At 40.5% G+C, this 15,709-nt stretch overlaps 1 protein-coding gene across 1 annotated transcript in view; it reads left to right on the forward strand.

Moving 5' to 3' along the window:
* PLCB1 (phospholipase C beta 1) overlaps positions 1 to 5,886 on the forward strand; it is a 146,366-nt gene extending 140,480 nt beyond the window's left edge. The window contains exons 29-30 of the mRNA XM_047069168.1: positions 4,564 to 4,681; positions 5,743 to 5,886. Of these exons, the coding sequence (XP_046925124.1) occupies positions 4,564 to 4,681; positions 5,743 to 5,886 (262 nt within the window). The remainder of the gene's footprint in view (positions 1 to 4,563; positions 4,682 to 5,742) is intronic.
* Positions 5,887 to 15,709: the final 9,823 nt, after the last annotated feature.

The following is a 15,709-nucleotide window of genomic DNA, read 5'->3' on the forward strand; positions in this document are numbered from 1 at the left end:
GCAGAAACTCAGCCATAGTGTCAGCAAAAATGGCTTCCATCATGTTATTTATATATAAAATAAAATGGACCTTTTACTCCATCACCTCAGATTTGTAACTCTTCAGTATTTTCCATCTTTTCATATCTCTGTGCTGCCCTGTGGGCAATTTTTCTCTGGCCCTTTTTTGAATTCACAAATTCTTTGTTTACACTGCTCTTACACTTTTCCACAGAGTTTTTTAATTCCAGCTTTTGTGTTTTTTTAATTCTGTAAGTTCTGTTTGGTTTTTTGCTTGTTTTGTTTTTGAGAAAGAGAGAGGGAGGGAGAGGCAGAGAGAGAAGGAGGGAGAGAATCTTAAGCAGGCTCCATGCCCAACACAGAGCCTGATGCAGGGCTCAATCCCATGACTGTGAGATTATGACCTGAGCTGAAATCAAGAGTCAGATGCTCAACTGACTGAACCACCCAGGTGCCCCTGGTTTATTTTCAAATCAACAATTTGTGTGCCTGGCTTATTATAAGGAAATTTTCCTGTGAGATTCCTCATTCTGTACAAGCCACAGGCTTGGAGTTGTGGCCCCACCCTACAAGGCTTTCAAAAGATGAATTCAAAATTTCCAGTGTTAGCAAACGCCCTCAGGGCAAAAGTGGCTTGCCTGTCTAGGCTTGATGTCCCTGCAGTTTGGGCCTGATTGTTCTTTAAATTTTTGTGGCTCTTAGGTTCTTTAAAGAATATAGTTTTAATATCACATCCAGCCTTTTTAGGCATTTTCAGTGGGAAGGATGGTCCAAGTGGCCTAACCAACCATTACCAGAAATAGAAAATCCCCACATGGTGTTTCTAAAATGTTTGAATTAGTTAACATCTTTATTTGTTGGGATTCACCTGGAGAAGCAGAACCTGTAGGAGAGTCTTTATCACAGAGCTGTGCGTGCGCATGCGCACACACACACACAAACACACACCCAGGAGTCAGAACAACTAAAGGAAAACCCAAAGAGGAGGGAAGGTGATTCCAGACCCCATTCAGCAGATCTGCAACAACACGTGTGTGTTACAGAATGGTCGCTGCCTCCCTCCTCAGCCCTCCAACTCTTGGGAAAGTCTCCCTTGTAACTCACCCTGGAAAAATACAGAAATGGAACTTTGGGAAATGTAGTTCAGCCTACCCAAGTTGGCACATTACAAAACCCTCACACTAATATTTAATACTCAGAAATTTTCTTATTTAAAAAAATCAATTTCTCTTTAAAAATTAGATTATATGATTACAGACAGCCAACCTGTAGACAAATCCCTAGGTCTGAGAAGAGGCTCCCCTTAGGCCCACATGGCATTCCCCTCATGGATTTCTTTTATCTATTAACCCCTGTAAAGCAACTGCGTTTGAGATTTAAACAAAATCGGAATGGAGGTTCACATGGTTGCCATTGATTCCTCCCCCTTTTCTCTACCCTATTAACTTACTTTCCCCTTCATTTGTCTTTACTTTCTTTCCTAAAGATTAGGAAATGTGGGAGTGCCATGATGGGTGTATAGTTTAGAGGGGAGGAGATCCAAAGCAAATACTCATGACCTGCTAGAGCAGAGAGTGTATATGTTGATGGGGTTTGGACTCTTCCCAGAAAGAACTGAGGTTTAACATTAGGAATAGGATGAGATGGACTTTAATCCCACTGACTTTCATCTGCCCACCTCCCTAAGCAACAGAGTCCATACAACCATAGATGGCCCACAAAAACTTCTGAATTGACTTCTACTCTGTGTGCCTGCCCTTGTAACACCATTTATGTGAATTTTGCCAATACTAATTAGATGTTTTATTCCAAATGTATCCCTAGTTTGTTTTTATTTTATTTTATTTTATTTTATTTTATTTTATTTTATTATTTTTAAAAATTTATTTATTCTTTGAGAGAGACAGAGAGAGCATGAACAGGGGAGAGGCAGAGAGAGGGAGACACAGAATCTGAAGCAGGCTCCAGACTTCGAGCTGGAAGCACAGAGCCTGACACGGGGCTCAAACTCATGAACCATGAGATCATGACCTGAGCTGAAGTTGGATGCATAACCGACTGAGCCACCCAGGAGCCCCTCTAGTTTGTTTTTAAAGCCCTGCTTTGGTATAACTAGAATAATAAAAATAGCCGAACATAACACGTCCTAAATACTTTTTAAAACAAAGAATTTAAAGATTTCATTGACCTCGGGAAACCACTACCTGATTTTGCCATGGCCCTCAACATTTTCAGGGGAAAGATGGCAAAGGAAAACCCAGAGAAATATTTACGTATAGAATATCCAAATGGGAAATGTCTTGGTGCTTTGAAACATTTGTTGAAGCAGCATGCAGAGACCAGATGAAAAGCTATTGCAGAAGGAAAAAATCCATGACCACTGAACTGAACAATGCTGAAGAAAATTTCAGTCCACACTAGGAAAGCCGTTTCTAAGAGCAAGAGTCACATTCTCTATTGTGCACGTATTCTGCCCAAAGGCCAAATTAATGTAACAAATCTACCATGCAGGTCCTGCTTATGCATTTTCTGTCAATAAAAATCAATTGATACAAGTCTTCTGCATTTATTATAATCATTTGCTGAGGATAATCTTTGAATTTGACAAGGAGACCTTTGAATTTGTGGCTGAAACCAAGACAAGTAATATTTTCATATTTCAAAGAATTCCACATTTCAAAGAGTTTTATCAGTAGAGGTGGCTTTAACTTTTGCTGATGTTTGTGATGGAATAATAAACAGGGCATGATGATTCTGATAGTTTGCATGGATTCTTCATGACATACCTTTTATGATCATCATACACACACACACACACACACACACACACACTCACACCCAAACAACTCTATACAATTGGGGGAAGCTTAACATGTTTAACTATTTTGGCATCAACATGGATTTTGCCCTCCCTAATTATGCTAGCATATGGGAAATCCTGTCTAAGACAGTAGCCAGCAGCACCTATATGTTTTTGGTGACATAAAGAAAATAGGAAATATCTTGTCTTCTAGCTTTGGTTCAAAAGGATTTTTTTTCCAGGGCGCCTGGGTGGCTCAGTTGGTTAAGCGTCCAACTCCAGCTCAGGATATGTTCTCACAGTTTGCGGGTTCAAGCTCCGTGTTGGGCTCTGTGCTGACAGCTCAGAGCCTGGAACCTGCTTCAGATTATGTGTCTCCCTCTCTCTCTGCCCCCCTCCCACTCTCACTCTCTCTTTCTCTGTCTCAAAAATAAATAAACATTAAAAAAATTATTTTAAAAAGGATTTCTTTTCCTTTTCCTTTGAAACTTACATATTGTTTGTTTTTAAGTAGTTCTTAGGTTTTATGAAATACATAATAAGCTGTTGCAATTCTCAAATTTATTATTGGGACTTTGTTTTAGGTGGAATCAAAACTATCACAAGACTTGCAAAGTATCATAAAACAGTTAAGACTTCTTTATAATCGTTAAGGTACCAAGTGCAGCACTCTAGCCAAAGCCACCATCAGTCCTCAAATGGATTTCTAAATAGCCTCTTCACTGGTCTTCCCACTTCCACATATCTATTCCCAACAGGGCAGCCAGAGTCATCTTTTAGAATGTAAATCAGGTCGCTCCTCAGTTCAAGACTCTTTCATGGCTCCCATCTCTGTCAGGAATAAAAGTCTATAAGGTCCCACATGATCTGACTCCACTTTGCGGCATCCCCTCTTTGTTTTCTCATTGACCTACTCTCCACTCCAGCCATCCTGGGTTCCGTGCTGGGCCCCAAAAAGACAGGGGCTGCCTTGGACTGTTGTATGGAGTATTTCCTTTGCCCAGAATGCTCATCTCTTAAGGGTCCACTTGGGTGACTCCCTCCTGTTGCTCAAGTCTTTGCTCAAAGACTTCTTTTCAAAGAGGCCCTCCATGACCACACTTTCCACACTCCCCCATTGCTGGCATCTCCTCTTCCTTTTATTCGGCTCTACTTCCTGTTTTTCATGGTATATATCACCTTCCCTCATTAGGTCATTTACTTCTTTTTTAGGTGTGTCATTCAGTGTTCCCTCCCCAGTGGATTTACATGGAGGGCAAGGGTTTCGACTGTTTTGCTCACTGATGCTCTTGAGGTCTAGGCACCCAGAAACAATGCCTGGCACGTGACTTATGTAGAGGGCTAGCAAAACTAGCTCGATGCATTTAAAACTCAATCCTCTCTCTTTGAGAGAGAAAAGCATAGACATTAAGCCCAGTCCCACTGGGCCACACTGTTCAACTGCTGTCAGTGATTCATTACAATCTTTTTTCAAGTCTTGATAGTAGTGGGATTTTGTAGAGAATGTCTCAAAACTGCTAGTTACAATCATACTTAGCATCTAATTCCCATGAAGAATGGGAAGAAACCAAAGATAATTCAGTTGCCAGTCCCATTGCATTTGTGGTCGGAAGTGTTGGAATAGACAAAGGAGTTGGAGATTTTAAATCTCCATTCTAGAAGGCACTCCAAGAGAGCTCCCAGACAAATAATTTGAAACAACAGATTATTAGAAATCAATTTCAATGCCACAAAAATGACAGCCTCCCTTTTTTTCCACACAGGGGGACGGTTCCTCCTCATTCTTGTCGGAAACTTGCCATGAGGATCCCTCTGTTTCCCCCAACTTTACTCCCCCCAACCCTCAAGCTCTCAAGTGGTGACTACCATCCTTCCGGCCAGGTAGGACTGGATGGGAGGGGTCGCTTTTGAGAGAGGGGTGGCATGTGGCCATCAGGTTTACAGGCATCATGGACTTGCTCCTTTGTTTTTCACTACCCCCCTTTCTCTACATACCCATCCTTTTCCTGCTATAGTTTCCAGCCACATCCATGATGTGCCCTCATCTTTACCTGTCTTTCTCTGGTATTTATTTTTTCACCATTCTTCTCTCTCTTCTTGACATAAATTCCATTCTTCCTTATTGTCTTCTTCCCTTTTATTCATTTTGTTTCTCTATTTGCAAAACTGACTTCCTTTTTGAACTCAATCTTTCTCTTACACTCACACTGTTATTTCTGCTTTTGAGACATTTTTAAGTTCCTACTTCTTGCAGCACTGGTTGCCCACAGTTTTATTATCTTAAAATCCAGTGGGATTAAATTAATTCTCAGGGAGTCTTCCTGACCCACTCCACTCAATTTACTATACCCCTCCTTTTAAAAATTCAGCAAAAGTCATTGTATTCCCACATGATGTTTTGAATTAAGGTGATAGCTCAGGATTTCCTGATTCTCTAGAATCAAGAGCTCTTGAAAATACCTCACTAATAGGGATGCTTGAGCCAGGGGCTGCTGGTTGAAGCAAAATGCAGCTCAGATGTTAGAGAGGACTTTAACTTGGTAGACTAAATGCATCATGAAATCTACTGTATTCCTTTAGCTAATAAGAGAACAGCCCTAAGCCATTCCAATGCGAATGAATTTAAAAAAAAAAAAAAAAAGAGGTGTTATTGTAATTATAAAGAAAGCAAAATACATCTATTCTGATGGATTGAAAGTAAAGTTCTACAGTGAGGCTTATGATGTTTTTCGTCCTCAAACACTTGTTGATCTGTGAAGCAGTACAGTTTAGAAACGTGTCAAAGAATCAGTGAAAACAACTCTACTGCAAAAAAAAAAAAAAAAAAGCTATGATTCTTTTCTCTTCCTCTACATCAATCACTACAAGCAGTGATGTTCTAGCTCAGCATTTTTCAACTGGAATGAGCGTATCAATTATCTGGAGATCTTATGAAAACGTAGATTCTGATTCAGGAGGTCTGGATGGGACTTGAGGTCTGCATTTCTAACCAGCTTCCAGGGGATGCCCTTGCTGCCACATTTCCACAGACTGCATTTGACAAGCAGGGATCTAGTACATTCCTACCTCCTGGCTGTAACACCTAGAAGGAAAAACCTTCAAGCTGCTTTCATGGAGTTTTTTGTTTGTTTGTTTGTTTGTTTGTTGTATTTTAAGTTTTTGACCTAATCACGACCCTGACCCTTGAATACATTTTTATTTTTTACTATGGACTGTGACACTAGAAAAAAGGAGAGAATGCCATTTGAGAGCAAAGCCATAGCCTGGCTGTGAATTCCCACCATGTCCTCCCAGGGGTGACAATCTTGTTCCTGTGGTGACCTTGTGATAAATAAAGCTCACATGGAAAGGTGGGGTGGAAAGGCAGGGGGCGAGTGACAGTGATTTTTCCAGAAAGGCATCAGGGAGACCTTGGCAATATCTTCTTCATTTGACTTCAGGGTATCTTTCAAATCATCAATTATAAACATTATTGGATTTTTTTTTAATTTCATTTTTTTATTATTTTTTTAAATGTTTTATTATTTATTTTCAAGAGTGAGAGAGAGAAGAAGCAGGGGAAGGGCAGAAAGAGAGGGAGACACAGAATCCAGAGCAGGCTCTGAGCTGTCAGCACAGAGCCTGATGCTGGGCCCAAACTCACGAACCTCGAGATCATGACCTGAGCTGAAGTTGGCCACTCGACCGACTGAGCCACCCAGGCACCCCGGATTTTTTTTTTTAATGCACTTGTTACTGTCCTGGTGTTTTTGAAAGTTACGGTGAAACATTTAATACCACAGATAGACTATTGAATTATCTCCAGGGAGGTAAATGACCGTGAAGCTCAGAACACATTTGCTTTCCAAAACAAATGCAATAGAGACCTGAGTGTTACGTTTTGGTTGCCATGTTCTGTCAGGCTTGTGGTATCTGGTCTACCACTTGTTTTTCCTGTAGAAGGTCAACTGAGCCTCCTGCTGAGCAAAAATGGTTGTTTCCCACCAGATATTCCCACCATATCTGGACACTAAAAACGTCTTTAATCACATAGTTAGTTTGGTCCCTTTAGCTTTTCACATATAAAAGACAATATAAAAATAAACCAATTTCACACATTCCATGGAAAATAGGTCTCATTGCTAAAACAGAACAAAAAAATTAAACTGTTTTGTATCTGAAAAAGAACAAAAAGTCCTTTTATACCAGTATATGAAAGGTACATTTTTGTGCTGCATTTAATGTTTCCCCCAAATGTTTCTTGCTCACCCCAAACATTTCCATTGATAGACTACAGCTAAACATAAAATGAATGAATAAAAAGTACATAAAGCCATAGTGCATTTACTAGAAGAGTGTTTTTTTAATTCTAAGATTGATCCAAAGAATACTTATGACATAAATACTTGAAATTTCACATTTTTATGTATTTTTTTAAGTTTATTTATTTATTTTTGAGAGATGGGGAGAGAGAGAAGGAGAGAGAGAGAATCCCAAGCAGGCTCCTTGTCAGCATGGAGCCCAATGTGGGGCTCGAACTCACAAACTGAGAGCTCACGACATGAGCCGAAGCCAACGCTTAACTGACTCAGCCACACAGGTGCCCGAAATTTCATATTTTTAAATTTCTGAATGCAAGCCTTCATTGATGAAAAGTATATTTCTTATTATCTGCTAGAGATTTATAAATAGAGCTGTAAAGGTCATACTTTTAACCCTAGTAATTTCTATTTTTTAGTAAATACAAATCACTGTATAGCACGATTACAAAGAAACAAAAAGAATGCTTGCTCATTTTGTGTATATATGAACTTTTACATAATGACCCATGTATAAATATATATATATATATAAAATATATATGTTTATATATACATACCTATATGTGTGTATATATACATATGTATGTGTTATATATGTGTATATATGTCTGTGTGTGTGTGTATATATATATATATATATATATATATATATGTGTGTGTATAGTGACCAATGCCTAAAAATGCCAATGATACAGCACTGGAAAATTATCAGTCTATGCCAAGTATTTACTAAGTGCCTGCCTTCCTTATTCTGGGCTGTGCCAATTTCAACAGGGAGCATGAAAGAGCAAAAACACAGTTCCTACATGCTTTTAAATAATAAAGAGCAATTTAAGACCATAGAAGTGCTTTAGAAAGGTTTTTTCCCCTGACACTTAAGTAATAACAAACTAGCATTTATTGAGCACTTACTATGTTGCCAAGCCCCTTCAAAGCACATCACATGTGTTATCTTCCTATTCTTGCCTTTGCACAGTTGAGGAAAATAATTTTCAAAAAGGTTGCTAAGCTTTCCTGAGGTCATTAAAAAGAGTGTCCAACCTTGGAGACTCCATGCATGTATTGTGCCCTTCAGCTTTCTCAGTAAATATCTGAAGCCATGATTTTATGATCTAGATGTCAGGGCTGTGATACCTCTTTCTCATATTTCACGGACGAGTAAGCAATAAGGGTTCACCATCTGTGCCCCAGTACACACATCTATAAAATGGGGAGACTACCTAGCGGGCTCACTGTCGAAGGAAGCAGATCTCTCTGAGTGGCTACAAGGGATAGACATCAGTCACATATACCAGATGCTGTTTCCTTCCTGGTGGTATATACTGTAGCCTTCATAAGATTACAACCAAATCTGGCCAGGGATTTAGTTCCCAAACCGATCACAACAGCAAGAGGAATTAAATTTCATAGGCAGGATGTTCAAGTTTCTCAAAATCATTTGTTTTTAAACTAATGTCTTAGAGAAGAACATCTCCCAGGACTAGATGTTAGAAAAATTCCAGCCCTGTGAACACAGGACTCACCTCCAGGAGGCCACCATCGGCAGCAGATCTCATGGGTGAGAGGCAGGCAGCTGTTTTTTGTGCTCAAAACATCCTGTGGGCAAGTAACCGAGCAGAGGGGAGACTGACCCATGTGACCCGCACAAAAGTGTTAAAGGATTCTGACACAACCTTCTCTGTCCACGGCTGCTAAGGCTCACTGCTCCCTTCTATAAAACATGAAGATTGAGGACAGACACCCTCAACCCCTCCCAACCCTGACTTTCTTCCTCCCCCTCCTTCGTCTCTACTCCATCCCATCCAGCTTGCACATGTTGGTGCTGACTTCAAACCACAGACTAAATTGCTTTGCTTCCCTGGAGATCTCCTTGTCTCCCTCTTCTCTCTGCACACTCCCCTCTAGAACACACTCTTTCTCCTGCTTGGAAAGCTGTGCCCTGAATTCTATGAGATAGAAGTTAGGGTACACATTGGGCTTTGCACCAGGGTTAAGGGGTTGTTTTATGGCTTTCATTTATTCATTCAAATAATATTTACTCAGCCCAACTATTTATCCCTGAAGTTACGAGGAAATCTACAGGAAAACATCTTGGAAGACAAGCATCTTTATTTAAATGGCATTTAAGTTTCATTCATATCACAGGACAGAGTTTCTCCTTTTGTTTCAGAGAGAGTGAGGGAAACTGCTTTGGGCTAACTTAAGAAACATTTAAGCAAGAAACAAAGAAAAATTGGGGCACCTGGGTGGCTCAGTCAGTTAAGCATCCGACTTCGGCTCAGGTCATGATCTCACGGCTCGTGGGTTCGAGCCCCGTGTCGGGCTCTGGGCTGATGGCTCAGAGCCTGGAGCCTGCTTCGGATTCTGTGTCTCCCTCTCTCTCTGCCCCTCCCCCACTCACGCTCTGTCTCTCTCTCCTTCAAAAATAAACATTAAAACAATATCTAAAGAAACAAAGAAAAGTTTTCTAGTATAGGAACATCTAAATACCTAGATTCCCAAGGGCTATTGTGTGTCTCTTTGAAGATCTTTAAATGTGGCAACAAAGGGGTTGTCTGCCAGCAGAGTTGTGTATGACTGGGTGACCTTTTTCTGACCTCCTCTGAGCTCAGGAAGAATACGATTAATTAAACTCAGAAGTTTACCGCTGAAATAATAGGTATGAGATCCAGAGAATTCAAGGTGTTGGAGGACTCATTAAATAGAGTTGCATAAATATGCTGAAAGATTTAATGAGTCCATAGGGTCACTTATAGAGCAATGAAGCAGAGATGACCTAAAAAAAATTAAATTAGAATCGATATTGTCCTTAGGAATTAACAACTATAGATTGCTATATTAACACCTGAAATGAATTCTATAATTACATCTTAATGCACATTCGTGTTCTCACCCCAGGAAAAATGATAATTGCTCATTTTTAGCATTTTACTTGCCAATCATAAAAACAAATTTATGTATGTGTGTTTATTTCTGTGATCTCTAGGAACCATAAATAGCTTTAAAGAGCTGCAAGTAGGTAAATAGTGTTAATTTTTTCTTTTAATAATTCAGATAATACTTACTGGATGCCTATTGTCTAGCAGGCACTAGGCTAGATGCTGGGACAATAAGACAACGCAAAGAGATGCAAAGCTTACCCCCACCTCAAATTGCTTATACTCCAGTACAGCTCGGTGCTATAGAACTTTCTACAGTGATGGGATGTTCCATGTCTGAGAGCCCAATGCAGTAGCCACTAGCCACAGGCAGTTATTAAGTATTTGGAGTGTGGCTAGTCCACCTGAGGAATTGAATTTTTAATTATATTTAAGTTTTATTTAAATTTAAGTGTAAATAGCCACAGGTGGCTAGTGGCTAACATGGGCAGCACAGGTGGGTGGCATGCTGGATCTTAATTTCTAATATGTAATCTACCTTTCTTTAAAGGATTCAAAGGATTTGTGTTAGGACTAAAACAGTATAGTGATCATCATTGTAATAGAGCTGTTTACAGTCTGACACATACTGGGGGAAACCAGGGAGGGGCTCCCCAGAGGTGGTAACCCTTGACCTGTAGGGTTAAGTAGAAGTTTATACAGCAGAAGAGCAGACAGGAAGGAATTCCTTATGACATTGTGCTAGAGCCTGAGGTATGGGCATCATGTTCCTGCTATGGAACTGCAAGGAATTGCATTATTTGCATGCTATGTTAGTCAGCCCGGGCAGCCATAACAAAGTATCTCAGACAGGGTGGCCTAAACAAAAGAAACTCATCTTCTCACACTTGTGCAGTCTGAGATCCAAGATCAAGGTATCAGTAGGGCTGGTTTCTGTGAGGTGTCTCTTTTGGGCGTGCAGATGGTGCCTTCTTGCTGTAATCTCATATGGTCTTTGACCTGCCCTTGTGCACAGAGAGAGCTCTTGTGTCTCTTCCTCTTTTTCTTCTTCTTCTTTTTTAATATTTATTTATTTATTTTGAGAAAGAGAGAGTGAAAGGAGGGTTGGCAGAGAAGAGGGAGAGAGAGAATCCCAAGCAGGCTCCGTGCTCTCAGTGCAGAGCCTGACATGGAGCTTGATCTCATGAACCATTGAGATCATGGCCTGAGCTTAAATTAAGACGGAGCCACCAACTGAGCCAACCAGGCGCCCCTTTGCCTCTTCTTATAAGGAGGGCAGTTCTGTCAGATTAGAGTCCTACTATTATGACCTCACTGAACTTGAATTACATCCTTCAGGGCCCCAACTCCAAATAAGTCACATATATTAGGGCTTCAGTGTATGAGTTTTGAAGAGATACAATTCTGTCCATAAAACATGTCATTCAATAAGCAAATATCTTTTTCTTTGGGTCCTTTTTTTTTTTTTTTTCTCAAAAGAGATGATACATACCTCACACTCAGCTCACACAAATTTGCAGAAAACTATCATCTATTGATCGAGCATATGATGATTTTTTTTAATGTTTATTTATTATTGAGAGACAGAGACAGAGCGCGAGTGTAGGAGAGGCAGAGAGAGGGAGACACAGAATCCGAAGCAGGCTCCAGCCTCTGAGCTGTTAGCACAGAGCCCGACACAGGGCTCAAACCCAGGAACAGTGAGATCATGACCTGAGCCGAAGTCGGACACTTAACCGACTGAGCCACCCAGAATCCCCTAGCATATTATGATTGTAATCATTGCTTTTGATTTACCTATTGACAGATACAGAGAGTTCTAGAAAATTAATACATACAAAAACACTTAAAGCAAACTGAGCACCTCTCAGAACTCAAACGTAATTAAATGTTGCTCCAGCAAATATTAATATTAATTTTCCTTATTTCTCTGAAGACAAACCAATGGTAACTTGCAGTTGGACAGACTCACTCACAAGAACTAATTTTTAAATTTTTCAGGGATTCTGTGAACTAGTTGTTAAATGCGGCCATTATAAAAATGTAAGTTACATAAACTTACAATTAAACAAATTGTATTAAAAACAAAGGCAACAAACACCCCAAACTCAGCTCATGCTGGCTAAGACATTTCACGATTGTCTGTGCCCTCAAGGTATTTTCCATCTGTAGTATCTGTGTGGTCACTTATACAATGGAGTGATACGGAGTACCTTCCACTAAGTCAGCGTTCAAGATCTTCGCTTCCAGAGCTTGGACTTGATCATAATGGGAATATTTACACCACGGAAATCAGGAAACACTACAAACAAGGCTCTTCCTTTTTCTAGGAGAGCCATGTACTAAACATTTAGTAGCACACCACTGGCACAAACCTTACTTTGATGGCATATGGTTTTCCCAGGATTTATGCAGCCTTCCCACTGCAGCTTACCACAGCTACAAACAATCTTACCCATCCTTTATAAACAAAACAAAGCTTTCTGCTGAGATCTAATTTATTGCCTTTTCAAGCCTTTATTTCTTTGTTTCCTTCACCATAAAAGGGCAGTCCTGTCTTGCTGACCTATGGACTCTCAGAACCTCCATATAAAACATTCTGAGGCAACAGAAAAATCCCCTGAAATATACACTTAGCATTGCTAACATATTTCTAACCCACCCAGCAATGTCTTCTACCTGAAAATTGCCTCAGCTATAACATAATATCCCTCCCACTGCTAATACTACCCTGCAGCTAATACTAAGCTTATACTTGCCTCATTCATTTTAAAGAGGACATTTTTGTTCCCACTGAAAGTTTTAAGTGACAGTAAATGAAATAGAATAGAAAACTGCTGGGGTAAATAGCAGTTTTCAGATTAAGCTTTATATTCTGTTTGAAACATTTCTCTCTGCTGTTACCCTTTTATACCACTTTCAAACAAGTAAAGAGAGACTCAGATTTTGAAAATGAAATGCCATTTGGCAGAATTCACGTTCAACCTTTGATTAAAATTCCAATTAAGTCATGCCTGTGGTCTCCAAAAGCTGAAGCCCAGTAAGTGAAAGTACCTAAGTTTACAGAGCAAATAAGGGACTTGATTTCCCGCCCCAGGTCTACACTTCAAATTGCCACCACAATGCATCTTGCTTTCTGATGAAAATCCTGTTTATTTACGATCTCTTATTGCTGTAGCACTGTAGGAGACTCTTATGAGGGTAATTATAAAAGAAAAAATTCAAGCCGAAAAGATTAAGTGATTTGAAGTTTTCCCCCCTTTTCCAGGTTAACTTACATCCACAAAAAATCTGAGAATCCTTAATCTAGAACGAATTTGAGCATAGAATAGACAAAATCCTTGGCATAGAGAGGGGAAAGAGAAGGGATCCCAAGACTTAGTTCCAGGTAACTCATAGTCTTAAGAGGTCTGGTAAAGGAGATAGAGCCTGAAAGAGACAGAAAAGATACAACTGTGAGATGGGAGGAAAACCAAGACTGTCAGAGAAACCAAGAGGAAAAAACAGCATCAATATACAGGGAATGATGCATAGTGTCTACAGTGACTGAATGGTATAGCAAGGCACCTTTGACTTTAATAACCAGGAGGCCACTGGTGCCCTTGGTATTATTAGTGATGAGTCAGTGGAAAGGTGGGAGTGGGAGCTGGATAAGGGTGGGATAAACAGGAGGCAAGGAATGGACAACTATTTAGCTAACACTCTTCCAGAAGTCCAGACTTGAAGGGAAGCAGAAATCTGGAATAGTCACGGGGGATGTAGGGAATAAAGGAAAATCCATTTGAGAAGAGATGAATCAGTACTTCTTTTGGTCCAGTCTAGTTTATAATGAGACTACTAAATAAAATGATTGCCAGGCAAGAATAGAGAAAAAGGGACCTCACCTATTTACCAACCTGTTTGCCAACCTATTTAACTGTTGGCAGGGTTGTGTTTTTCTCTGATGAATCAGTATTCAGTGAAAGAACAATATCTTAATGAGTGTGCAGCATAAACTCTCAAGAACTATGAAGAACAATAAAGGGTTTCCCTAGACAGAACTCTCAAGAACAATAAAGGGTTTCCCTAGACAGAACTCTCAAGAACAATAAAGGGTTTCCCTAGACGCTGTTTAAATGTTTGGGTTGTTTTCTCTTGCTATTTAATACATTAACAGTAGTTCTGATACACCTTACAGAGTGATTCCCCAGAGCTGATCCACGAGGGCATCCACGAGGGCATAAAGCCTGCATGGTTGCTACACAATGTACCCGTAGTTCAAGAGATTTCCACATTTACCCTGCTGTGATTAGAATTCACTCTGTCTTGTGTAGGAATGAAACTACTTTGCACATAATAAGCTGATATATTTTCTTTTCTCCTTAAGCATCCTCCTTCCCTCCCCACCCTTCCTGAATCACAGCTCCAGGAAAGAAAAAGGACAGGGCTCCCTGAGGGAGAAGGTCCTCATTAGCAGGGCAGAAATCTTGAAAAACAGAGATTTGAAGAGAGGAAGGGATTTCTCCAAATTCCTTTAGCTTCTTTGAACACAGATAGCCTAAAGGGCTGGAGTCTTACCCTACACCCAGCGATGACAGGACTCAGGGTGTGCCCCGGAGGAAGAGGAGAGTGTCCCTTTCAACCCTGAGAACTGTGGGGAAAAGAAGGGAGAGAGAAGAGAGCAGGAGGTGATATTTGTATGTACTTCTGTCACTTCTACTGTCTGGGCCCAAATCTGGAAAGTTCCCATATCATGTACATCTGAGAGGGAAAAGGAAATGTCCTGTGTGCCTCAGTGATAAAAAGTGGTGGTCCTGAGGGGGCTGGTGGAAGCCTAAGAACAAGACAAAAAGGCTCCCTCAGGCCAATTGGCTTGGACCATGGACTCAAGAGGTGGTTACCGATCAATCACCCTGGATGGCTAGCAGCCATTAATCTGTGGAGAAGTCTAGGCCAGCCACTTCACAGCAGATACCTGTGAGGATATAGAAGGAAGCCTTGAAAGTCTGAGCCTGCTGACTCCTCTTCTCCCACTTGGAAGGCACTCTGAGTTCTGAAATAGACTGAGCCACCATTTTGAAGAACTAAAAGTCAGAAGGACATATTTGAAAAGCTGGACGTTATGCAAAGAGACTGAGTTGTACAAGAAGCTTTTAAATCCGGTTCTATAGGGAAGTGGAATTGTGAAGGAACTCTAAGGAAATGGTGTTTTCTTTCATAGTTAGAAAGGCTTGGGCAGCTTTCCTTTCTGTCATTCGATGTGTGGCTCCTCCACCTCCAGGGAGAGTGGTTTTGGGGAAGTGCTTCCGCTGTGACTCACATGACACCCTTTCCTGGGCAGACAGCTCAGGGGCTGTGGTAGGCAGTGCCAGACAACTCCAAGTCAATTGAAAGGGAATGGGTCTCCTGGGAGTTTGCTAACCTGATTGCAGGTTTCCTGGACACCGTGTCCCCTCCAAACCCAACACCTGCTGTGACAGAGCTGTTTGTGATGAGGTGAATAACAAACAGTTTTGCCAAGGTTGGGTCACAGGGGAACAAAAAGCACACTTGCGCAGGTGCGGCCAGTCTCCCGGTTTCTCTTATAATTTTCTCTACCAAACATAACTCTTGTCTAAAGCTTTGGCAAGATTTTTAGTCAAAGCCTTTAAAGTCACATTTGTAAAAGAAATGTTTACTATCTCATGGCTGAAAAGTATGCTCAGTTCTGCTGAGCTATAACCTGAAATTTGTGGTTTTTCTGAAAGGTG

Source organism: Lynx rufus, unplaced genomic scaffold (genome assembly GCF_022079265.1).
Source record: "Lynx rufus isolate CCGP_SWC_20201006 ecotype Redwood Valley unplaced genomic scaffold, mLynRuf1.p SCAF_8, whole genome shotgun sequence".
Classification (NCBI taxonomy): Eukaryota; Metazoa; Chordata; class Mammalia; order Carnivora; family Felidae; genus Lynx; species Lynx rufus.